We start from the raw sequence: 23,570 nt of genomic DNA on the forward strand, positions 1-23,570 counted from the left end.
GAATTTTAATTTGTGTACATTAAAATAATTATCTTGATTCAATTATTGACCAATAAATAATAAAACATAAAAAATAAAAAAAAAATTGTAAGAAATAGCAAATAAATAAAGAGCCATTAATTATTGGCTTGGCGTTAGGCGGAGACTTTAATGGGTGATCGCTCCATTCCCATATAGCAAACGAAAACCAGAATAATAATTACAAAATTATAAACCAAAAAAAACAAAAGAGAGAGAGACTAATGCCTCTCGGCACTCGCCTTCTAAATACCCCCACCAGCGCCACCAAATTCTCCTCCTCAACGCTTCCCTCCTCCTCTGCTTCTCACTACCTCTCTTCCCATTTTGCCCTTCCCTCTCTCCTCCGATTCCCTCTTAATATTAAACACTCTTCTTCCTTGTTCAGGGTATTTTCGTCCTCTCAACCTGCAACCACCTCTACTTCCACCATGGGTGATGCTCCTGATGCTGGCATGGATGATGTCCAGAGACGCCTCATGTTTGAGGATGAGTCTGTTCCTTCCCATCTTCTCTTTTGCATTGTTTCTGCAGTTTATGTACTTTGTGGTTTTCCGGGATTTCGGAAAAAAGTTTTAATCACGAGAATCTGGCTTTTTATTTGGACTCTTTTGTTTCCTTGTGTTTCACATGTCTCTCTTTGTGTTACAGTGCTGGTTTGACTTTATTATATTTCGTAAGTTTGTTATAGGTTTTTGAGTTTTTAGCAAGAAAACTGTACTTTTTAGGTATAAAATTTTCACTTTTTATTGTGTTTCAGTTATATTTTTCTAATTAATTTTCTGGGTTCAATTTGGTTTCCGATTATCGCAAATAGAAATGAAGGATCTGACTGTCTGCAATTTTTATTACTCAACAATGGAAAAGGAAAAAAAATATAAGAAAAATGTCTTAAATTTATATGGCTGAGTTTAGTTGAATGAATGTATGCCTCTTGTCAAATGTTGATCTTTTATTGGAGTAAAGCAATAACTGAGGAATAAGATTTCAGATCTGTTAGCTGTTGTTATTGTATTTTGCAAGCAGTTGGTTTAGTTGGACAAAAGAGTTTGTTAGACAAAGTTTGGTTTTTCTGAAGTCCCATGGTTTTGGATAAAAGCTGGATCCACTTTATACATTTGGGTTAGTAACGTTCTTTAATTCAATTTTCTGAATATGTGATTCTTGCTATTTGACTGTGGTTGCAAGTTGAAAGAAAGTACAGAAAGGGGGGAAAGTGAAAAGGACCTTAACCATTTGTTATTCTGCGTCCGCTGTGAAATGTAAAACTTGTGGTTTGAGTATCTTTCTCCTGTTTTAATTGCCTGCAGATGCATTTTAGTAGATGAGAATGATCGTGCTGTTGGTCATGCTTCCAAATATAGTTGTAAGTAAAGTTTTCCTGTCATGACTTTCTGTAGATTATTTTCTGTGCCACAATTTTTTGGGGGACTTAATAACAAGTGACTGTAGCTACTCATGTTTTAATATTTACATGTGAATAGTTTGGATGTTTTGCTTAATGTAATAATACAAAGCAATTTGTTTGAAAAAAGAAAGAGAAAATCTTGAAGTTGAAATCTTACAATTAATTAGAAATCCATTTTTGGTTGCTCTATTTATAGTAATTTGAAGGTTGCTACCTGATTACCTCATGTCTTGGATGGATAATTTTGATGTTTTCTACTGTGTATTATGAGTATATTCCTTTACATAGGCCACAAACAATTGTCAGTTTGGTTTTGTCATAATCTGGTTCTTCCTGAATTTGCAGGTCATTTATGGGAAAATATTTTGAAGGGGAACTCATTACATAGAGCTTTTAGCGTATTTCTCTTTAACTCAAACTATGAGCTACTCCTCCAGGTATGTTGTCACTATGGAAGTTAAAATATAGTTGCTTGCACTTAAGGGTTGAGACTTCAGAATGTGGAATCCGAAGTCATTTCACTTTCTATTTTCTGCATCATCATCTTAAACAGCAGAATTGGTATTTATTGCTCACGGTACTTTTGATGATGGAAGTAGTGATATGTAAACTTTGAATCTTATTATTACTATTAGTTTCTAAAACACATTCAGTAGAAGATGCTTGAGAATGAAGTTGTTATCAGTATGCAAAGGAACTTTAAATGCTCAGAGGACAAATTTTGTAACAATTCGGTCCAAACTAATCCAAATAATTTTTGGACTCATTTTTCACTTGGCCCAAAATAGTTAACCTAAGTTATTTAATAGTATTAAGCTAGGATTTATATATTACCAATTCAATTGTCCACATCAAGCAGGCAGCTGAATTTCACAAATCTAAAGCTATTCATTGATTGAAAGGACATGAGACTTGCTGTTAATCTGTGATTGGAACTTAAAAAAAAAAACATTTGATTGAGAAACTGAATGGTAAGAAGGAAACTCTGTTTTAAGTGTTATTTTCTGTAAAGAACAGTTTGTGTAAACTGCACAAGTTAATTGACCATTTGTGACCTGAGGATTTGTACATAGCAACTAAAATATATATGTAAAAGCAATCAATCTGCAATTGGGGCTGGAAGATTGGCTACATTTGACAGGTTACTCATATTTTGTTGGCAATTATTTTGTTAAAACCAATGAGATGTTGAGGTAACATACATTTGTCTTTGTTTTCTTAACAGCAACGCTCTGCTACAAAGGTGACATTCCCGCTTGTGTGGACGAACACTTGCTGCAGTCATCCTCTATATCGTGAATCTGAGCTTATTGATGAGGATGCTCTTGGTATATATTTCTATGCTTGTAACACATCCACTCTACTTGCTTTTGATGGGAGGTCAGTAATTGTTTTCATTTCCTGTTTCCTTTTCCCTTCATCAGGTGTTAGAAATGCTGCGCAAAGGAAGCTTCTGGATGAGCTTGGTATCCCTGCGGAAGATGTTCCAGTCGATCAGTTTACCCCACTAGGACGCATGCTATACAAGGCGCCTTCTGATGGAAAATGGGGAGAGCATGAACGTAATATTTTAAATTTGATTTATGTCACTCCTTTTAGTATTATGCTTTTATCTTTGATTTGGAAATCATACTTCATCATTGCATTCCTACTGAAAATATGCAGGGGCTCCAACAGAATCATGTTGTAGTCTTTATATGATTATCATAACTTGACTTCTTTTTTCAGGATAATACTTGGGAATGTAACTTGCTACTGTTTCCATCCAGAATCTTGTTGACTCTTTATTTTTCTCATTAATTTGCAGTTGATTATCTGCTCTTCATAGTTCGTGATGTTAATGTTAATCCAAATCCTGATGAGGTAGCTGATGTTAAGTATGTTAACCGGAATGAGTTGAAGGAGCTGTTAAAGAAAGTGGATGTTGGCGAGGAATGTTTGAAGTTGTCACCTTGGTTTAGACTGGTTGTGGACAATTTCTTGTTCAAATGGTGGGAACATGTCGAAAAGGGGACACTCAAAGAAGCTGCTGACGTGAAAACAATTCACAAGTTAACTTGATATTATATAATCTATTTGGGGCAAAGTTTGACTGTAGCTTTATTTGAATAAAAGTTTGGTCATGTAAGTTCTAAACAAGTTAGTATTACTTTGCTGCTATGGCCTTTAGTAATTTTAGCCTGGTTATGTTAAAACTTCGAGATATTACCTGAAAGCATTTAGAAATCTTTGATTTGGCATGAAGCAAGTGGAGTTTTGGCTATTCAAGCATGAACTGGCTTAATTATCTCCCTTCAGTGTCATGCTGTAAATGACAATATAATCAAAGACATGCTCCTCTGAACTTATCAAGGAACGGAGCCAACACCTTTCACCTGATTTGGTTATTTTAGCTGCTTGATCTAGAAAAATCAATCCTTTTTGGGAAGGAAGATGCATAATTTATAGAGTGGATTTGGATTTCGTATGAATGATGCTTAGGCTAGGAGTTTTCTACCAATTTCTTTTTGCAACTGAAAATTAAGCCGTTGAAATATGTACCAGTTTGACGTCTCCTTTAAAATAAAATTTACGCAGAAATAACACCATCTGGAATTATATTCATCAAAATAAGTCATGTTTAAAGCCAATCCAACACTATCTAAAATGTTGCTAATATTTTAGAGACCAAACAAGTGTAATAATGCAACAAACTTAAAAAAGATATTTCCATAATTTCCTCAGAAAAAATGACTATAAACAAGAACTCTGGCATTCAAAGTGAAGGATTGCCTAATAATGGGTACCCTGTTAATAAAAACCTAGCAGAATTATAATGGCAAACGTATTAAAAGTCCTTTTATTACTGTACTGTATGTATGAATATCAGGTTGTAAACCTTTCTCAAAAAGCCTAGAAAAAAGCTCTTTGGCATCATTAAGCTTCCCAGCTTTGAGCAAACCATTGATCAAAATTGTATATGTCACACAATTAGGTTTTAATTGACTCTTTTCCATCGCTTTGAATATGATAAGTGCATCATCAACTTCTCCCTGTTTGCACAAGCCATCGAGCAAAATTGATAAAGTTATTTTATTTGGCTGCTGACCACGAGAGCACATGCTCTTGAAAAGCTCTAGTGCAGTTTGATGCCTTCTTTTTTGCCACAAACCCTTTAAAAGAGTATTGTAAGTAACACGGTTAGGAACTAAACCTTTTTGAGGCGTTTGACTAAAATTTCCATTGCCTCATCAATCCCTTTGCCCTTGCAATATCCATTAATTAAGATGTTATAGCTACATACATCAGCTATGCCAGTACTTACCATCGTATCAAATACTTTTCTAGCCTCATCCATTTGGCTATGCAGACAATATCCGTCCATCAATGAATTGTAAGTCACCACATCAGGCTTTATGCCCCATTGAACTGATCATCATACCAAAAATGTCTAGAACCTTTGAAACCATTCCTTCCTTAAAAAGATTGTCAATCAATATATTGAAGGTATAAACATCTGGTGATATGTTATGCACCGCCTTTTCATTCAGTAAATCCAAAGCTTGATTCAATTTGCCTAAATTGCAAAGGCCATGAATTACGCATGTATTAAGTGACAACAGTAGGTAAAATTCCCTTGTTCCTCATTTGAGAGAAGAGGTCTAATGCCTCAGCATCTAACTTATCCTTGCAAAGGGCGTCGATGATTGCAGTGTATGTGATGACATCTGGCTCACAACCTCTCAACCATTCCCCTTAGCAATCCAATAGCCAAATTTGTTTCCCCAAATTTACATAGACCGTTTACTATCACATTGTAGGTGTTTACAACAGGTTCATAACCTCTAGCAACCACATGATTGAAAAAGTCTACTGCTCTATTGATTTTACCCTCTTTACAGAGCCCATCAATTAAGGTATTAAATGTGACAATGTCAGGCTTCACTCCAAGTTTGAGAAATTTCCCCAAAATTGAGAAGGCAAAATCAACATGGTGTAAGCGGCAGTAGCAATTAATCAAGATGTTAAGAGAATAAACATTGTGTGAGATTCGTAACAACTCAATTTTTCTGAACAATGAAACCACCGTGTGGTATTGTTTTATTCTGACAAGAGCAGATAAAAATCGACCAAATTTATCAATAGAAGGCAGAGGATGAAAAAGAATGATGTGATTAAAGGAAGCTAGGGCATCATCAAGGTCCCTAAAGGAAGCAGAATAGAATTTAGATTTCAAGCTTGCATCTTTGTGTGTGCGTTTTGAAGCAGATCTAGAACTAGAAGAAGAATGGAAAGAACAAGTAAATAATAGGGTTGGAGAATGAATGGTACCCATTAACAGTGGAGAGTGGAAGATCCTGAAAGCTGAGGCTAAAGAAATGGTTCTCATTAAACTCAGTTTAGCCATGATCATCATCGGAGAGAAGAAACAGATTCGCGTTTCACACTCAGGAGCTGCAAACTTTAAATCCACATAATAATAAGAGATAATTAGTCACATAATCTACTTTTGCCTAAAATAAAATCCCTAAATCTAACATAAACACATCAAAAGTTGGTATTAGTTCTCATGTTTATGTGCAAAACTACAAGGTATGCATATATTGCCTATGGGTTTATCCATTATACCCGAAATATGTTTGATGATACACCTGATAGGACATTGGTTTTTTGGAACTCGATGATTGGTGGATACGCTAAAGTGGGTTGGTGTAAAAAATCCTTAAAGAGATGAGAGAAATGGGGTGTAGCCTGATGAGTTTACTTTGGTCCACTTGCTTTCGATTTATTCACAGAGCTGTAGATTTGTTTCATGTGACGAATGATTTGAGAGTGAAGTGTTTGTTAATCAAATTGATGATATGTTATGTAGAATGAGAACGAAGATAAAAGAGACTCTAGGACAGAAGTTGTAGTTTTCTTCTTTAGCATGCATCAATGACACAGCTTGCATTTGGCCTCATGACATCTATCTCCCCTCCTCCGGCCTCATCCAGCCTTCCTTCATGCACTGTAGAGTTATATATAAATTATTTATTTAATTTTTTTATTATAATTAAAATTATTTAAAAAATTTAAAATAGTCTAAAAAGTGTTTAAATTTTATAATCAATTTATGTAAACTTAACCCTTTCTTTGAAAAAAAATTATATTTTAATATTAAATTGATTAGTATTTATAACATTTAAAAATTAAATTTTTTTAATATATTAAATTTACAACCACTAGTAAATAAATAATAATTATTTAAAATCAAATAATTATTATTTATTTAAAAACGATTGAGTTCTAATTAGCAAAATTCAATTAAGATATAAATTTATAATATTGTAAATTGCATATTATAAATATCTTAATACTATAAATATTTGAATGCTTAATAACACTAAAATCACATGGTACAATATTGTTTATATCATCTAATAAAAAAAATAGATTATTAGTAAAAATGAAATATTTAATTTGATTTCTATTTGTTAGCTATTAATGGTTAATTGTTGGCTATGAATAAATATTATTTAAGTATTAATATAAATTATAAATTAATATTTTTTAATAAATTAATTATAAAAAATATAAATTATTCCTAAAATTAATAAACTAATTATATTCTTTAACACGCCAAAGACAATCAACAATATTATTATAAGTGTAACATGTTGATGATAATATAAAAAATAATGAAAAGTGGTAATAAATAGGATTTATATATTAAATTTGTATTTGTAAATTTGTAAAAAAATAAAAAGATATAAGTGTAAAAAAAAAAACTACAACTAATAATTGTTAAACGTTAAATTTAGGGAAAATAATTTTTCAATACCCACCACCGGTTCAACCATCGATCACTACCATAAAAAAACGAGTTAATTATAAAAAAATTCCATCATTTTTCTATTTTTACATTCCACCTTATTCTTTTATAATTTATCAATTAAACCCACACTTTTATATATATTTTAATTAGATATTAAATTTTTCGTTAGAAACTAACTAAATTATCATGTTACTCTGCAACGTCAATAAAATTTATAATACAATTAGTTATAACTTAAAAAGTTAGAGATAAATTTTTAAAATTTAAGATGCATTTGTAAATTTTTTTAAAAAAAATTAGAATTTATTATTATTATTTTTAAATTAAAATTGATAATATTAAAAAATAATTTATAGTATTATTAAAAAAATTTTAGTTGTGTCAAATGATTTAGAATATCAATTTATTTTAATTTAATTCTGAATTAATTCACTTATTCTAATTTAAAAATATATATAATTAACATTATAGTTGAAAGAAAAAAAATTATTTTAAAAAATATACTAAAAATAGTTATACTTATTTTATATTTAAAAAAATAAATTATATGAAATATAATTTTAATCAATTTTATATTTTATGTTATAAAATATAATTAATATATATTATTGATCATGCACTTTTTTAAACTATAATGATAATTAGTATAAATTTCAAAAAAAAATAGGATGTAGATTAAATTAGAATTAGATTAAAATAAATTGATATACTGAATATTGATAAAATTAAAAATTTATAATAATAATAATAATATAAATTATTTTTTTGACGAAAAGACTAAACGTTTAAAAAATTTATAATTACAGATTAAACTTTAAAAATTTATTAATTAAATCTTTACTTTTTAAGTTGTAATCAATTCTACTCTGAATTTTGATGGCATGATAGAGTGACGTAATAGTAATACATCAAATGACGTGATAATATTAGTCTCTAATGAAAAATTTAACATTAAAGTATAATTAAAATAAATATAAAAATGGTTTTCATGTCAAGTCAAAGTGACAATAAAACAAAGAATGAAATTAAATAATATTATTTATTGATTGTTAGAACAAAAAATTTTAACTTTCTACATTATATACTTTTAGACGTTTATTGATAAATTATTGTAATTAACATTTAAATTAGAAAAAAATTATTTTTTAGTCCCTGAGGTTTAACGTAATTAACACTTCTATCTCTTTATTTTGGCGAACCAATACTTAAGTCCCTCACTTTCTATTCCGTCCAAATTCATAGTCTTTCCGTCCAAAATAGCCGTTTGGTCAAAGAGTCAAAGGTGATATATGAGAATTTTTTTCAAAAATGCCCTTAACGAAATCCCTCCATACTTCTTCTACTTTATATCTTCTCTGTTTCTTTCCTCTATCATTTTTCTCCCTCGTATTTTCTTTGTTTCTTCCCTCCATCATTATTCTCCCTCGTATCTTTTCTATTTCTTCCCTCCATCCTTCTTCTCCCTCATATCATCTATATTTCTTTTATCCTCTCCGCTCATCTCTCTTTCTTCTCCTTCCTCTCAATCCTCCCCTCTCTTTTTTTCTCTCCATTTTCTCAGTGAGTTTTAGAAATCATTAAATAATTCTTGAAATTTCCATTGAAACTTTTCGATACCGTGGGTCTTCACTTCTAGTCTTCTCCTATGGGGTTTTTCTCATCTTTGCACAGCCCGTGACCTACCCCTCTCTCTCTCTCTCTCTATCTATCTATCTATCTATCTATCTATCTGAAAAGAAACCCCCAGCCCAGAAATTTCCTGTATTGATTAATTTGATTGAAGTTATATAATCACAGTTACAAGCAATCGAAACTCATTTGAAAATTGGATCTGAATTCTTGAGGATACCATTCACATTATCGTTGTCATGGCATCCCCAAATCAATAAACCCCACAGTTTGATATGCACAAATTCTTCATGCCCACAACCACGGTAACAATCCAAAACCCTTCTCCCAGTCTTATGATTCCTCCGACCTCAATCCCTTCTTCTTCGTATCCTCCTCTTACGGTACTCACTCCAACTTTCGCTTCCAATTCCCTTAGCAATTCCACCATGCCCCCTCGTTTTCGTTGGCCTATGACAACCACCACCACCACCACCCTTCTCCTCCTACTATCTCTAACATGCCACAGCGTTCTATGTCATATCATACACCGTCTCTTCAACCTCAGCCCCAATAGCACCAGCAGCACCACCGAAACCCTTCTCCTCGCAAGAATAATGAGCGTAGTAGGGCTGAAATAATGGGCAAAAAAAATGGAGAGGATACGAAAGAGAAGAAAGATTAAGAGATTTCAGGTTGAGGGAGTTCTAATAAGTTCATTAAGGGTATTTTTGAAAAAAATTCTCACCTCTCACCTTTGATTCTTTGACCAAACGGCTATTTTGGATGGAAGGACTACGAATTTGGACAGAAGAGAAAGTAAATGACTTAAGTGTTGGGTCGCCAAAATAGAGGGACAGAAGTGTTAATTACGTTAAACTTCAGGGACTAAAAAGTAATTTTCCCTTTAAACTACCATAAATAAGAGGGATATGCGGTCCACAGAAATGGGTTATTTGGGCCCTTAATGGGCTTCCCATTAACAAAATCTATTAGGCCTTTTAGAAATATTGGGCCCACAATTAGAAGATAAGTTAAACCATAGCCACAAGTTCCCGCCACTTCCAAAGCAAACTGCCATTAACGTCCGCCTTGAGACGGAGAAAGCAAAAGAAAGAACCAGACAATGCTTCTACGTGGCATAATCTCTAATCCTCTTCCCTCTCTCCATCTCAAAACCCCTCTTCGTCTCCGCAACTTCACCGCCACCATCACTAACAAATACTCCATCTCCGATGAGGACCTTGAGTCTCGAGGCTTCCTCCTCCGTCGCACCTTCTCCGACCTTAATCTCAACCACCTCAACTCCATCTTCGTGGCAGTCGGGTTTCCCAAGCGTGATCCAGAGAAGATCAAAGTGGCATTGGAGAACACGAACTCGCTTCTCTGGGTGGAGCACAAGAAAAGCCAGAAACCAGTGGCATTTGCTAGAGCCACAGGGGACAATGTGTTCAATGCCATCATCTGGGATGTAGTGGTGGACCCTTCGTATCAGGGGATTGGATTAGGGAAGGCTGTGATGGAGAGACTTGTAGAGGAGCTGTTAGAGAAAGGGATTGTCAACATTGCTTTGTATTCGGAGCCTCGGGTTCTGGGCTTTTACAGACCCTTGGGTTTCGTGGCGGATCCGGATGGAATCCGAGGGATGGTCTACTCCAGAAAACAGAGAAAAAAGAAGTAAAATTTGATTACTTTCAAGTTTTTTTTTTCTTGATTATTATGTTATTTAGTGATGTAGATTTCGAACACTGCTTTACAATGGACATTGGTTTAATTTAAAGCATTACCCATCTCTTTATCTGAATAAATATCACATTTCTACTTAGAAATTTGATTGATGAATGAGAAATTCTCTAAAAAGAGAACAAATTCAATCAGTTGAATAATTCAGTCGGTGATAAGCACGAATAGGGAAGTAAACTATATTAAACGACAGCTCGTTTGAAACGGAAGGACAAATTAATTATAGTTAATCTGAATCTCTCATATCGATTAGTGGTTTTGATGTGAGTTGAAGCATCAAACGAGCTGAAACTTCATCAGCATGCCGCCATAAACGTTAGCTTTCTCTCTTTCAAAATGACAGTCGCGTAACTCTTACACTTCCTCCTCTAATCCACCACCACTTATGGACGCCAATCCGCCACCGCCACTACTGCAACCTTCCTCCAATCCCTAATTTCCTTCTCCACTTCTCATAAAGCGGAGAGGATTATGCTGCCAGGTTGCGGACCAGTAGCCCATTGGCCTCGCGCTGGCGGTTGGATTGTTAGCAAAGTAGATGTGTAAATTGATTTTGAGGGAAAGAATTTAATTATCTCACTATGATTACTGATGCAGTAGTGGCGGGCAAACGAAAAAAATAGAGCGTTCCCATGATTTTCATATAACAGAAATCATCTATAATTACACTAAGTCTCGCCCAGGAAGGATGCGGACGCAAAAATTTAATTGTGAGGTCCAGGTTAGATAAGTGATTGGAAAAAATAAAATATATTAAGATATTTTTTTAATAAAAAGTTTATAAAATATTGTTATTAAATTATAATAATTATTATTCATTTTATATTGATTGAAAATGACTTACGATAAAAATAATATTTTAATTTTATTTTTGTTAAATTTAAAAAGTCTAATTTATTAGACTTAAAAATAATATTTATTTATATTAAAATTTTTTAAAATTTAAATTATCATTACCTATTAAATTTATATTTTTTAAATTTAAATTTTATTTTTATAATTTTAAATATTCCATAAAATCATCTAACATTATCCATAAAACATTTTTATTTTTAAAAACTTAAAATTTATTTCTCTAATTTTAATCACTATTAGCAACAAAAGAAGATAAAAAAATATCATTTTTTAATAATAAAAATATTATTTAAAATTAAGTTAAATAATGAGCAAATAATTTTAAAAAATTATCATTCGAGAGATGAAATTTTGAAAGTTAAAAAAAAATTATTAAAAAAGAATAGAAAATAAAAAAACTAAATAGAATAATATACCTAATTAAAATTATAAATATTAAAGGCGGTTAGAGATTTAATGGTAATTTTTTTAAATTTTATATAGAACTACCTAAATAACCTAAAAAAATTGAAATTTCCTCAGCCTAATCGCTGTGCACAAGTTGGATCATTTGATGAGATGCCAGAGATGGATGAGAAGGCAATGAAACCTGTGTCAGCTGAAGTTGGAACTGTGTGGAAAAATTGACAAGCAGGGCCTGAGGATGTTAAATTTGGTTCTGATTGGAAGGCCGACGGTATGGAAACGAAATCTTCAACTTCTGTTGTAACTGAGCTTTCTGATCTGCTATCAACCACCCAAGGCAAATCTATGGACACATTTGGATCAGCAGAAACTCCAGGAAGCATATCACTTGGAGTTGATGCTTATATTTATTTAATTTTTTTAAAAATAGCTCTTATGATGTTCAGTGAGGAAACAAGTGGAGAGAGAGCCTCCCACAATCTGAAATATTGTGATAACAGCGTCCGAGTGGTAACACAATCACGAAGTGAACTGAACTCAGGCGGTAGCAAGTTAACCCATGTTACTACCAATGCACAGCCATTAACCAGAAACACAAATTCAAGATTTTCTACCGGGTTTTGACCGAAAGCCAGTATTTTGGGACCCAATTTTCCTGAAAATTTCAATAATGAAATGAAGCTTGGAGCTGGATCTATTTGTCCATTAAGTTTCCCAACCTTTTAAACACCACGCCTTACGGCTCTTTTGAATTCAATCGGAGTGTTATCTATCGCTCTGGCTCCATTGCCTCACTTTTTTAGGATTTTAATTAATCAATCAACATATGGCAGGGTGATGGGCGCAAGATAAATAAAAGACATAATATGCATCTAAGAAGAGATTGAAGATCAGATCATCTGGAAGATCTAAATAATTTGTAAGGACACAAACTATGAAGACCTAACTTTGTATCATCATGGGCAAAATTCTCCATACTCAAAACTTAAAAATGAAGCATACAGTTATATCGTGTAATCTAATGTAAAGTCTTAGGGGGGAAAGGTTGAATCGAGCTAATGAATAGCAGCCAAATAAATCACCATCCTCATTCCCTAAACCTAAAAACTACAATAGGAATATGTTAAAGTCAGAGAAGCAATTCTACAGGAATACACCTAGCTTTTACTAGCATAGTCTCAGCCAAACAATTCAATGCATTTTCTGCAGTAGGGATTTAAACTTTTATCCATTATTTTCCAGGATTACAATGTCATTCCCTCAATCTTGGATTGAAGCTTAGCTAACTGACCTTAAAATTCACAAAGCCTAGGATTATGGTGTAATTTCCGTATGGACAATTTCAATGTACATCCAGGAGAATAAATTATCTCAATTTACAAAACAAAATCAAATATCATGCAGATTCCACCATAGCAGTTAGAATATAGCTACCAAATACATTGCCAGCAATAAAATATCACCATAAACAAGAAATAGATAAAGTCCATTTCAATGTAAAAATAATCCAGATATCAAAACTAAACCCCCAGAGCAAAGCTAAGAAAAATAAGTAATGTCATTAATGTTACTTGATTTACTCTGAAATATAAGGGTCAACTTTGAATAATATGTTCCCAATCTCTTGCATACTGAATTAGTTTAACCCTTTGTTTGGCATAAAAAGAATCAAATGATGCTAGATTTCAACTTCTTTTAAAATAAAATTTTATAAGTTAAAAAGAATTCAATTCTTTCATTCAAAAAGATAATTGTTAGAAAATAAATAAATTTGACTTGAAATCTTGCAAAATACTTCATTCCAAATAGAAGGTAAATAACCAATTAGCTCATATGGTATCATCAGCACTCAATTGGTGTAAATAAAGATTTGATGTTTACAGTCAAAACTGTAAAATGTGTTCTGCCTGGCACTTTTCAGATCTCCAGAAAAATCAAAATTGAAGGTCAAACTATAACTCATTTTGCCTAGTAACAATAACGTGTGTAGACATATAGAACCATATTCTAAGCAAAATACTGTAATTGCAACTAACAGTGATTTCAACAAAAATAGCCATATTAGAAAAATACCCGTAGGGAATAAGCGCTTCATAATTATAAAAATAATATATCTAATATACATTACACGATCAGCACAGAAGCTAAAAACTTCCTTGCGAATCAATATCATCATAGCTTCCCAACAACACAACACAAGAAAAAAAAAACAGAAGAACAATAGTACCCAGAAAAACAAAAACCAGAAAAAAAAAGGGAAGTTATAATCTTTATAACCTTCCTCCTCACCCTTCACTTCTTGAAGCTGCCCCTAACACCAGGACGCCCCTTAGAGCAATCGGCGACATGAGTAGCGTGTAAATTCGCGAGCTTATCTTCCTCGAAAGGAATCTTTGGGTGGCGAGCATCGTGATGGATCTGCATAGATTTCAGATCCGGCGCGGTGGTTTTGCAGTGAGGACACTCATACTTGGCGTGACCTCCTTTGTCTTTTCCAGTCCTGTCCATCTGCCCCGCCTTCCCTCCGCCCCTGTTCGTCGTCGCTGCGTCAACCTTTGACGCGATCTCCTTCGCCGTGTGCTTCTTTGGCTTCGCCTTTCCGGTCATGGTTGGCTGCTGGTCGGAGGAACGATGACGAATTTGGGCGAATGTGAACCCTAGGTGGACAAAACCCTAGCTACTTCGCAATTGATTGAGCGAGGGGACAAAGCGTGTGTGGTTGCAGGACTATATATATATATATATATATATAGAGCCGTTTGGCATTGAAATTTAAGGGCAAATTTTAGTTAAAGTATCATATTGTTAAAACAATAATATAAAATTAATTATTTTATATTTTCATAAAAACTTGTATAAAGTTAATTTTAATTTTTTAAAGATGTTTTTTTTTTAGAATTTAAAGATCTTTTTATTAAAATAACTAAAAAAAACAGATTAATTTTCATTCACAAATTTTGAAAATTTGTTTGTATTTTTAATTTAATCACTAAAATTTAATTTTTTAAAAGAATTCTTTTACATGCTATTATAAGTTATAGATTAAAAAAAATAATCCTTTCTTTGTTATCTCATCTCTGTCAATTTTATTCTTTCTTTCTTCTCTTTATTTTAATAAAACTTATATTTTTACATGTTTAATACACTAATTTTTTCAAAACTTAATTAATTAAATACTATTTATTAAAAATATTATTTCATTATTCTTATTATAATTTTAAAGGTCCTGTTGTTATTATATTTTATTAGAAATTAATCAACTGGCTTGAAAAATTTAGGATGTATTTAATTATAGAAAATAATTTTCTATTTTTATCTCTAATATTGTTTTATTTTTTTATGGAAAATTGAAAACATATGTACATTTTATATAATATTAAAAATTATTTTTCAATTTAAACATTAAAAAATATATTTATTTTTTTATAAGATTCTCCATCTTAATTTTTATATTAATTTAAAATAAAGAAAATTTATGTACAATTAAATATAATAAATATAATTTATTAAAAAATGCGTTTTATTTATGTAAAGTCTATTGGTATTTATAGATAAAATTTCATATTTTTTATTTTAAAATTTTTTTAATATAATAAAAAAAATATAAAAAAATAATCATTTTAATATTTTCCATTCAATTTATAAAATCTAAAAAATAAGAAATTTGTTATTTGTTTTTTATTAGGATAAAAAACGTTAAAAATAAATATGTTGAAAATATTTCTTAGAAAACATGCATATTTTATGTAATTAAACAGGCTCTTAACAATTTTTTTTTATATATAAATTTAAAAGACATCACATCACTTCAGCCATCTTATTAATTTCATTCAGTATATTTTAATTTATAAAAGTTTCTTGAAAATCTTATAAAATTTATAAATAAGTCAACATAATTGTTCGTGGTATTATTTATTATGCTAATGTTACTTTTAATATGAGTTTTATAATTTCATTTGCATTGCTCTTTTCTTTGATGTTTATTTAGATTTTCTTAGTTAATATTTTAGTGTCTTAAGTATTGTAAATTAATATGAAGACACTGTAAAGCCTAAACAATTTGGAGATTAAATCCTAGCTTAAAACTTTATATTATAATACCAAAACCAACAGTACATTTAGTAAATTGAAATCCATTCCGAGTCATGTATGCGTGTCTCTATATCTAATAAAAAAAAAAACTGGAATCTGTGTCGCCAATTTGGCAATGCCTCTAGTTGTGTGTGTAAAAGAAAAGGAGAACAATCAAGAAACAAAGAGATAAGATTGTATATAAAAGTAATTAGATTTTAAAACATGTCCAATATTATCTATCATTTAAGAGAATGTTTGTATGTTGTGATTAGGAACCAAATTGAAAAAAAAAAAAATTGTAGTTCCTAATTTGACTTGATTTGCTTCTGTATATTGTCTTCTCTATAAAGTAAACGCCTCTTGTTTGAACCATATCCATGGTATTGGTATATAATGCTGTAGAGACACTGTCTCAGGCAACTCACATCGAAGGCCTCGATGAATTTCAGATCATTAATTCTTGATTTCACACCAGCAAAATGTTGGTATTCCTCGAACACAGAACCCAAGCACCAATTTTGCAGTTTTCTAAAGCAACCAACAAGACAACCCGTCCGATGCTGCAGCCAAAGGAGATGAAAATATGAAATATAAGATCACAACAGGAAGGATCATACCATAAACAAACTGTAAGAAACACAAACAACTATAGATCAACCCCACTGGAAATCAGATTCTTCTGCACCAAACTGTGTCATAGTAGATAAATGGGCAAGCAAATACATGAAACAAATGATTTGATACCTTTATTCTGCCTAATAAAATCTTTATGTTAGAGAGAGTTAGCAGGCATTAGCTTCAGCAAAAGAGCAAATTCATTAAGTACACATAAAATTTGACCTTGAGATGTCTTCAAATTATGGTAACATGACAGAAAAATTGGTTACATGTCATCTGAATGCTACAATACCATATAACCAGATCAGTAAAAAATTTCTTTTAAATGATTATTCTGGAAGATATTCATACATAATTGACAAAATAGGACGAATACAGGACTTCACCAAGCCATTTCAACTGAGAATGGAGGTGCCAGTTCTTCCTAAAATCATGATTCTCTAACTAGCATCACTGGTTGTAGGAATATCAAGATATAGTTATATATTGAACTTCCTTCAGGTTTAGTTAACAAGTTAAGGAACAATACAGGAGCATGTAACAACTAATCACAAGCTCCTAAGTGAAAGCAAGCTTGCATATTAGGCTACTTCTGCAAGGATCAAGCATACATACAAACACAGAGAAAAAGGCTAACAAAACACAAGTTTGAGTTGAACATACCTTTCCACGTTTGCAATGAATCAGAACTGGATGATTCCTCACATCTGAAAACAACAAGAAACATAATTAAAAAAACATAACAAGCAAAGAGATGTTAAGGAATTAAAAAGAAAAAAAGGAAAACTAAACAGCAGTTGAAAATTGAACAGAATTCTTCCTGAATATTATTCAGTACCAATTAAGACTTTCAGAGCCTCCATTATGGTATCCTTCAGAATAGATACAGAAGGCTCCTGCAGATAAAAATGATAATTGACAACGGTATAAGCAACAAAGAGCAGCAAACAAACAACAGATTCCATATGACATAATCCAACAGATTCCATATGACATAATCACAGTTAGTATAGCACTATATAAACTAAACAAATAATAATAAAAAAAAACCATGACCAAGATATCATCAAAGTTAACATAAAGAATACCCACGTGATCAAAAATTTTTTTCAAGAAGCTAGCATCCTAATCAGCACAAAAATTTCTGTGAAGCATTGATACCTTATTATCTTATCCAAAGTACACAATAGAGAGCATGCGAAAGATCAAGAGATATCTCATGCGTTTGAGAACGCAGAAGAATTCAAGAAAAGAAAACAAATTACCGTCTTCCCCTCAATTCCAAACTGGAACAGTTTAATATTATGAGCACGGAGAAACTCCATATTCTCTTGTGGATAGGGCTCCAAGCACAAGTATCTGCTCCAAATTCCAACCACAAACAAGTCAGATTGGTCCACTGAAACATTCAGTAAAGAGAGAATCAAATAGTAAATAAACATGGAATCTAGCCCTTATTCCAATTCTTTCAAACTTTTTTCCATCAGTATTTGACCAAAAGAAAATTTCAACTTTCTCGGCAACCAAACAGTTTTTTTTTAATGATAACATTTCAATATTTTACAATTTTTTGCGTTCTCGATCTTTTCACTTATCGAATTCAAAAACCAAAAGAATAAATTCAATTTTTTCGGTTTTCTCATTAGCTGATGAATGCAATTACATACTTACATGATGGATCGGAGATTTAGAGTTTCAAGGAAAGGAAAATTGGGGGGTTGAGGAAGGGCAGATCTGAAAATGCCATCTTCCACCATAGAAAAATTCGCCGGCGGAACCAAAACAACGTCGTTATCATCATCATCTCTTTCGAAAATCAAACCCATTTGCGTTTTTCTCTTCTTTCTTCAGGCGAAGAACAAAAATCCCACAAGCCTTCTCTTTGATCCAAAAACTATATACAATCAAACAGAGGACTTGCCCTTAAAAAGAAAACGAAAAAGGAAGATCAGAAACAAGGACAGAAGAAGCCCATTGTTTAGGAAAAAAGGAATCGGGAAGGTTTTTAATAGATGAAGATATGTAATAAAACGAGGTCGTTTTTGCAGGTGGGATTCCGAATCCAACTCTAAGATTATATTTAGTTTCAGTGTTCAAAGAGGAAAGGGACGGTCTCCGCGGAGAGATTTCAGATACAGAGGCGGCTCATCGAATGTAGGTCCCATTTTAGGAATGTTCTTTGCATCCCTTGTGATTTTGACACGTGTTAATCTTTCCTTTTCTTTAAAATTTTTCTTTTACTTTTCCTTTTGTTCTTGATTTCTAGTGAAATAATATTCAAAATTTTCAATTTGAGGCAAAACTTTTTAGTTTAATATTTAAATTTTCACAATGGCAAAAAATATATATTTAAATTTTAGCTATTAGTTTAATCGGATGATTGAATAAATAAAAATAATTTACATAATTAGTTTTAGTTGCCTATTTTATCAGTATCAGCTATTTTTAATTGATTTTAGCAATTATTCTCAAATTAATGAAATATTATGTTATTAAATCAAATCAAATCAAATAAAATATTATTATAATTAGATTTCTTTCCATTATATTATTTGTATATACTTCTTAAATTTAACATAAAATAAGGGTAAATATATGAATGAAAAGTATGAATATAAACAAAATAAAGATAATACTGTTAGTTATTATATTTTATTTATCAAGAAGAAATTTTCTAAAATTAATTAAAAATTATTAAAAAAATTAAAGAAACTAGCTAAAATTATAATGAGTGAAAAGTTTTAAATTATTTATTAAATGAGTTAATAAAATGAAATGTTTTTGATATATTGATAAAAACAAAAAAAATTTCATAAAATTAATAATTAGCGTAAAGCTTTTATTTGTTAGTCACTTAGCCTATTATGTAATATGATAAAAAAAAAATTGTAATTTAAAATATTTATGATTAAAAAGATTTTAAACTTAATTTATTTTACTTAATAAAGAACATATTTTAATCATATTCCATATATTTAGCTATTAATGCATTTTGTTCGAGAATATTTAATTGTCTAGCTATTTTCGTAATGCAAAATATTATATTAAAATTAAATATCTTTATTTCAGTTTAACAATTATAATGATTTTTTAAAGGAAATGGATTAAATTCTCATGTAAATTTATTTATTTATTTATTTTTTGGAGATGAGGGCAGAAGTGGGGCGACTCTTCAATTTATTTTTTAAAAACACTATTATAAAATAGATTTTTAGAAATACATATTTTAAATAATAATATATTTATTATTATTTAATGTAATTTATTTATCTCTAAATATCACATTATTTGTTTATAATAATAAATTTATTGGAAAAAAAAATTATGAGTCTTTAAATGTTATCTTATTTATTTTAAATAGTTATTTTTTAAAATAAATTTTATTAGTCTCTAAATATTATATTATTTATTTCTAATAATAAATTTTTTAGGGTGAAAACAGATTATTCTTTAAATCTTATATTATTTGTTTTTAATAATTTTAAAATTACCTTTTCTATGTGATTCATTTCATATATAAAGATATTAATTTGTAACCTCTCATTCACTTAATAAATTCAGATTTGAGCCTCTATTTTTAAAATTCTTACTAAAAATGTGCTTTTTCATTAAATAATTGTACCTTAAAGTTTATTTCATTCATATTTAAAATCCCTAGAAAATTCATTGAAAATAAACTTGTTGATTGAATGTATAAATGGGTGAAATTACATATTTGTACATTGCTTCCCTGCTCATATCACTACTATCTAAAATGTATTCCTTTAACATAACAAAAACATATAACTTGGAATTTGATTAATTTTTCAAAGTTTAAATATAAACTATGAAATGCACCATCACCAACATACATAAGCATGTGCATGTGCATGTGCATGTGCATGTGTCTATTAGATCATTATAGGCAAGAGGAAGGCTTAATCATTAACAAGAGTAGGTGATGAATGAGGATGAGAAGCCATGAAAAGCTGAAATTGGGTAAGAGAAGCAGGAGTCTGATGAAGAGAGAGCAATCCTGGAGAAATCAGATTTTCTGACCCATCATCCCACCCTATATGTGTCACATGCTTCACATCTGTTGGTCCCCCTATTTCCATTTCCTCTTCCTCTTCTTCATACACTGCAAATTTTCAGTTTACAAAAATCTCATCCCTCAACAATACTAAAAACATCAAATTTTATTTTTTTAATTTAAATTTATTTTTAAAAGAATAAATAAATTAAAATAAACTTAACTGTGATGGTCTGATTTAATATTTTATTAAAAATTTAAAAATAAATTTACACCAAAAATTAAAATTTGTTGATAAATTTAACCATTCAACCTCAAATAAATTAAATGTAAGAAAATTGAGTAAATCTTAACAAAATTCTTAATTGATTAGTTGGAAAAAGCTCACCAAATAATTGAGAGAAAGTCTTGAAACCCTTGACAAGTCTATGAAACCGATCTGATATGTTAGGCTTTGAAACAGCATGAAATTTCAAGCCATTCTTCATACTCTCAGTGCTTGATAAGCTTTCTTCATCATCTTCTTTTTTCCCTATATATTTCTCAAAAAAAAAAAAAAAAAACAAGATTACCAAAAGAAGAAACATCAATCAATGCCGAAAAAGCAGATAGATAAAGAGAGGAGAAAGAGACTTATTAGAGATGGGTTCATGTGTTGAAGAGCCGGTGGCTGCTTGGTTCTTCTTGGGTGATGCACGCCAATGGCCACACTTGATTCAGAGACACAACCAATGGAGAAAGGAAGAGCAAGCTTTTCCATTCTATCTCTCATATTTCTTTATCAGCAACCAAGCAAAAGGAAACAAAATTAAAGCATTTGTGAAGTGGACTGAGAGATTAAACTACGAAAACAAAATTAAAATTACAGGGTGGTTGAAGAAGGACTAGGACTTGGGTTATATCTGGGCATTTGGGTGGTGGTGGTCAAGGTGGCGGTGCTGGCTTTGCATCCAAGTTATTATAATTTCACGTGTAACAAGAGTCAAGCTACATGTTAAGTATAATTTTAAATAATTAACAGATTTAATTGTGAAGTATAACCTAATTAACAGACCCAACAGACACTTTTGTGCTTCAGAGACCTGCAATAATACAAAGTTGGTGGAACTGTCCCAACCAAGCCACCCTAGATTTGGCTATTTTGGTGTATTATACCAAACCAATGGATCATTGCAATGTATCTTTTTAATCTTAATAATTATATGAAAAATGTTTAAACGCATCCATATATATACATCCAATTATATAATAAGATGGAAAAATGATATATTAAATTTTATAATTTTAATAATTTGTCAATTATTAATTGAGCAGGCATATATAACATCTGTCACCCACTAAATACATTGATAAGACATATATGTATTATGATTTATTAATTTACGTATTAAAAAAAATACTATTTTTTTGTTTAAGCGGTCTACCTATACTTGCCTCTCTTGGAGTATAAGCCATAAGCTTTTACATACTATCTCTAAATATTTTTTTTCTTTAATTTTGATTTTTGGGTTTACTTGGTTTGGACTCTATGCCAAACTTGAAGCAGCGAGTGGAATACAAGCAACCTTTCCCGTAAAATCTATTAGATATCTAATGGGTATGAAAGAGGAAAATCCATGATTGGTTCCCAGAATTTAATAACAAAGAACAGAAAATTTGTTGGAAAAATGATGACTTTATAATGGGGAACTTGGTTCAATAAACCATCGAGTAATCACTTGAAAATACTTCTTTTTACTTCCCTATAATTAGGACAAAGATCAAAAGCTTCAGAAAAATTAAAACCTAAGCCAAAATCACAAAGGACATAGACTAAGTGGAGATCAGAAGATTACAATATTCAATCGGTCCAAAGCATCAAACTTGCAGAAAAGTAAAAAAACAGCTTATCGCTGCAAATGCTGGTGGTAAAAGCCAGTTGCAGGATTCATGCTTAATCAACTTTTCTATGATACATATGATAATCTATGATACATCTTATGATCTCAGCTGAAGCAAACCTGACTGCTAAATTCTTCTGTAGCAATTAGGTCTACTCAAGTTTCTTGAGTCAAGGATCCAGAAATTTCTTGCAATTGTGGTAAAGTTTTCAACAAATGACTCTTAGCAAATAGTGGTAAATAAACTAGCAAATGAAAAAAAAAAAAAAACTAATATATAGAAATGTATTTTTACAAGTGTAAGAGATTCCAAAAGCTCTATCATTTTCTCCACATAACGCTCTCCATAGTAACTAAGAACTGCAGCTGCTCTGATGATGTTGTCCTACCTTTCCAACGACTAGTCGTTCTTTTGGTGGGATTTTATTGCAAGGTTTTCGTTTTGCCCAAAAGCTCAACTCTATTTGAGCTTCTCTCCTTCCGTGATACACTCTGTGCCCACTGTCTTGGATTACAGAGATCCATGATGATGATAACGCCAAAGCTACGATTTACGAAAGCCTTGTCTTTAGCTTCAGCTATCAGAAGCTTCCACTTTCCACTGCTCTGGGAATTGGGTAACATTCAATCTCCAACCCTTTTATTTACTTATCCTTTCAATTCTTCTTCTACCTCTACTTCCACTCACACTCATAAAGATGCAAGCGTGAGATCTAAATTCTATTCTGCTTCTTTTAGGGACGTTGATGATGCCCTTGCTTCCTTTAATCACATCATTCTTATGCATCCTCTTCCTTCTAGGGTTCCATTCTCTCGATTTTTATCTGCTCTTGTCAGAATGAAACAGTACCACACTGTCGTTTCATTGTCCAGGAAAATTGAGTCTCTAGGAATGTCACACGATGTTTGTTCTCTTAACATATTGATTAATTGCTTCTGCCTCTTACACCATGCTGATTTTGGCTTCTCAACTTTGGGGAAAATCCTCAAAATTGGATTGGAGCCTAATATCGTAACATTTAATATCTTAATTAATGGCCTATGTATAAATGGTAAAATCAATCTAGCAGTATACCTTTTCAATGATATGGTTGCTAGCGGTTATCAACCTGATGTACTTGCAATGTGATAGTAAACGCTCTATGTAAATGC

General features: G+C 31.3%; 7 protein-coding genes across 7 annotated transcripts; 3 read left to right on the forward strand and 4 right to left on the reverse strand.

Annotated features, from left to right (window-relative positions):
• The first annotated feature begins 189 nt into the window (after positions 1 to 189).
• On the forward strand, positions 190 to 3,697 carry LOC110630268 (isopentenyl-diphosphate Delta-isomerase I). The gene is made up of 6 exons (XM_021777679.2): positions 190 to 511; positions 1,329 to 1,384; positions 1,772 to 1,863; positions 2,652 to 2,754; positions 2,851 to 2,988; positions 3,234 to 3,697. Exons 1-6 carry the CDS (start codon positions 243 to 245, stop codon positions 3,485 to 3,487), a joined length of 912 nt encoding a protein of 303 aa, XP_021633371.1. The 5' UTR covers positions 190 to 242; the 3' UTR covers positions 3,488 to 3,697.
• A 484-nt stretch (positions 3,698 to 4,181) lies between these two features.
• Positions 4,182 to 5,813, reverse strand: LOC110630274 (putative pentatricopeptide repeat-containing protein At1g12700, mitochondrial). The gene is made up of 6 exons (XM_043949751.1): positions 5,201 to 5,813; positions 4,864 to 4,982; positions 4,731 to 4,817; positions 4,620 to 4,670; positions 4,305 to 4,458; positions 4,182 to 4,213 (listed from the first exon to the last, which is right to left on the reverse strand). The coding sequence occupies exons 1-6, from the start codon at positions 5,811 to 5,813 to the stop codon at positions 4,182 to 4,184; spliced, it is 1,056 nt and encodes a 351-aa protein (XP_043805686.1).
• A 4,092-nt stretch (positions 5,814 to 9,905) lies between these two features.
• On the forward strand, positions 9,906 to 10,659 carry LOC110630270 (serotonin N-acetyltransferase 2, chloroplastic). The gene has a single exon (XM_021777681.2). The coding sequence runs from the start codon at positions 9,958 to 9,960 to the stop codon at positions 10,510 to 10,512; it is 555 nt and encodes a 184-aa protein (XP_021633373.1). The 5' UTR covers positions 9,906 to 9,957; the 3' UTR covers positions 10,513 to 10,659.
• A 3,236-nt stretch (positions 10,660 to 13,895) lies between these two features.
• Positions 13,896 to 14,565, reverse strand: LOC110630273 (protein METHYLENE BLUE SENSITIVITY 1). The gene has a single exon (XM_021777683.2). The coding sequence runs from the start codon at positions 14,439 to 14,441 to the stop codon at positions 14,127 to 14,129; it is 315 nt and encodes a 104-aa protein (XP_021633375.1). The 5' UTR covers positions 14,442 to 14,565; the 3' UTR covers positions 13,896 to 14,126.
• Positions 14,566 to 16,081: 1,516 nt separating this feature from the next.
• Positions 16,082 to 18,628, reverse strand: LOC110630269 (tyrosine-protein phosphatase DSP3). Its single transcript, XM_021777680.2, has 5 exons — positions 18,198 to 18,628; positions 17,792 to 17,885; positions 17,365 to 17,422; positions 17,190 to 17,233; positions 16,082 to 16,468 (listed from the first exon to the last, which is right to left on the reverse strand). Exons 1-5 carry the CDS (start codon positions 18,350 to 18,352, stop codon positions 16,214 to 16,216), a joined length of 606 nt encoding a protein of 201 aa, XP_021633372.1. The 5' UTR covers positions 18,353 to 18,628; the 3' UTR covers positions 16,082 to 16,213.
• Positions 18,629 to 20,192: 1,564 nt separating this feature from the next.
• LOC110630271 (CRIB domain-containing protein RIC4) lies at positions 20,193 to 21,459 on the reverse strand. The gene is made up of 3 exons (XM_021777682.2): positions 21,172 to 21,459; positions 20,927 to 21,070; positions 20,193 to 20,646 (listed from the first exon to the last, which is right to left on the reverse strand). The coding sequence occupies exons 1-3, from the start codon at positions 21,308 to 21,310 to the stop codon at positions 20,444 to 20,446; spliced, it is 486 nt and encodes a 161-aa protein (XP_021633374.1). The 5' UTR covers positions 21,311 to 21,459; the 3' UTR covers positions 20,193 to 20,443.
• A 1,242-nt stretch (positions 21,460 to 22,701) lies between these two features.
• On the forward strand, positions 22,702 to 23,547 carry LOC122721576 (pentatricopeptide repeat-containing protein At5g16640, mitochondrial-like). Its single transcript, XM_043949760.1, has one exon. It carries the CDS (start codon positions 22,702 to 22,704, stop codon positions 23,545 to 23,547), a length of 846 nt encoding a protein of 281 aa, XP_043805695.1.
• The last annotated feature ends 23 nt before the right edge of the window (positions 23,548 to 23,570 follow it).

This window comes from Manihot esculenta, chromosome 13, assembly GCF_001659605.2.
Source record: "Manihot esculenta cultivar AM560-2 chromosome 13, M.esculenta_v8, whole genome shotgun sequence".
Taxonomy (NCBI): Eukaryota; Viridiplantae; Streptophyta; class Magnoliopsida; order Malpighiales; family Euphorbiaceae; genus Manihot; species Manihot esculenta.

Excerpts from the sequence above, each read along its gene's own strand:
- LOC110630273 (XM_021777683.2), bottom strand. The coding sequence starts at position 14,441 with ATGACCGGAAAGGCGAAGCCAAAGAAGCACACGGCGAAGGAGATCGCG.
- LOC110630274 (XM_043949751.1), bottom strand. The coding sequence starts at position 5,813 with ATGGCTAAACTGAGTTTAATGAGAACCATTTCTTTAGCCTCAGCTTTC. Across the intron at positions 4,818-4,863 it reads AGGAAGGAATGGTTTCAAAG|CCTGATGTGGTGACTTACAA; the intron begins GTTCTAGACATT and ends TGGGGCATAAAG. Across the intron at positions 4,671-4,730 it reads GAAAAGTATTTGATACGATG|GGCAAAGGGATTGATGAGGC; the intron begins GTAAGTACTGGC and ends GGATATTGCAAG.
- LOC110630270 (XM_021777681.2), top strand. The coding sequence starts at position 9,958 with ATGCTTCTACGTGGCATAATCTCTAATCCTCTTCCCTCTCTCCATCTC.
- LOC110630268 (XM_021777679.2), top strand. The coding sequence starts at position 243 with ATGCCTCTCGGCACTCGCCTTCTAAATACCCCCACCAGCGCCACCAAA. Across the intron at positions 1,864-2,651 it reads ACTATGAGCTACTCCTCCAG|CAACGCTCTGCTACAAAGGT; the intron begins GTATGTTGTCAC and ends TTTTCTTAACAG. Across the intron at positions 2,755-2,850 it reads TATTGATGAGGATGCTCTTG|GTGTTAGAAATGCTGCGCAA; the intron begins GTATATATTTCT and ends TCCCTTCATCAG.
- LOC122721576 (XM_043949760.1), top strand. The coding sequence starts at position 22,702 with ATGTATTTTTACAAGTGTAAGAGATTCCAAAAGCTCTATCATTTTCTC.
- LOC110630269 (XM_021777680.2), bottom strand. The coding sequence starts at position 18,352 with ATGGGTTTGATTTTCGAAAGAGATGATGATGATAACGACGTTGTTTTG. Across the intron at positions 17,423-17,791 it reads TTGGAATTGAGGGGAAGACG|GAGCCTTCTGTATCTATTCT; the intron begins GTAATTTGTTTT and ends TTTTATCTGCAG. Across the intron at positions 17,234-17,364 it reads GGCTCTGAAAGTCTTAATTG|ATGTGAGGAATCATCCAGTT; the intron begins GTACTGAATAAT and ends TGTTGTTTTCAG.
- LOC110630271 (XM_021777682.2), bottom strand. The coding sequence starts at position 21,310 with ATGAGAGATAGAATGGAAAAGCTTGCTCTTCCTTTCTCCATTGGTTGT. Across the intron at positions 21,071-21,171 it reads CATGAACCCATCTCTAATAA|GGAAAAAAGAAGATGATGAA; the intron begins GTCTCTTTCTCC and ends AGAAATATATAG. Across the intron at positions 20,647-20,926 it reads GACTTTCTCTCAATTATTTG|TGTATGAAGAAGAGGAAGAG; the intron begins GTGAGCTTTTTC and ends GAAAATTTGCAG.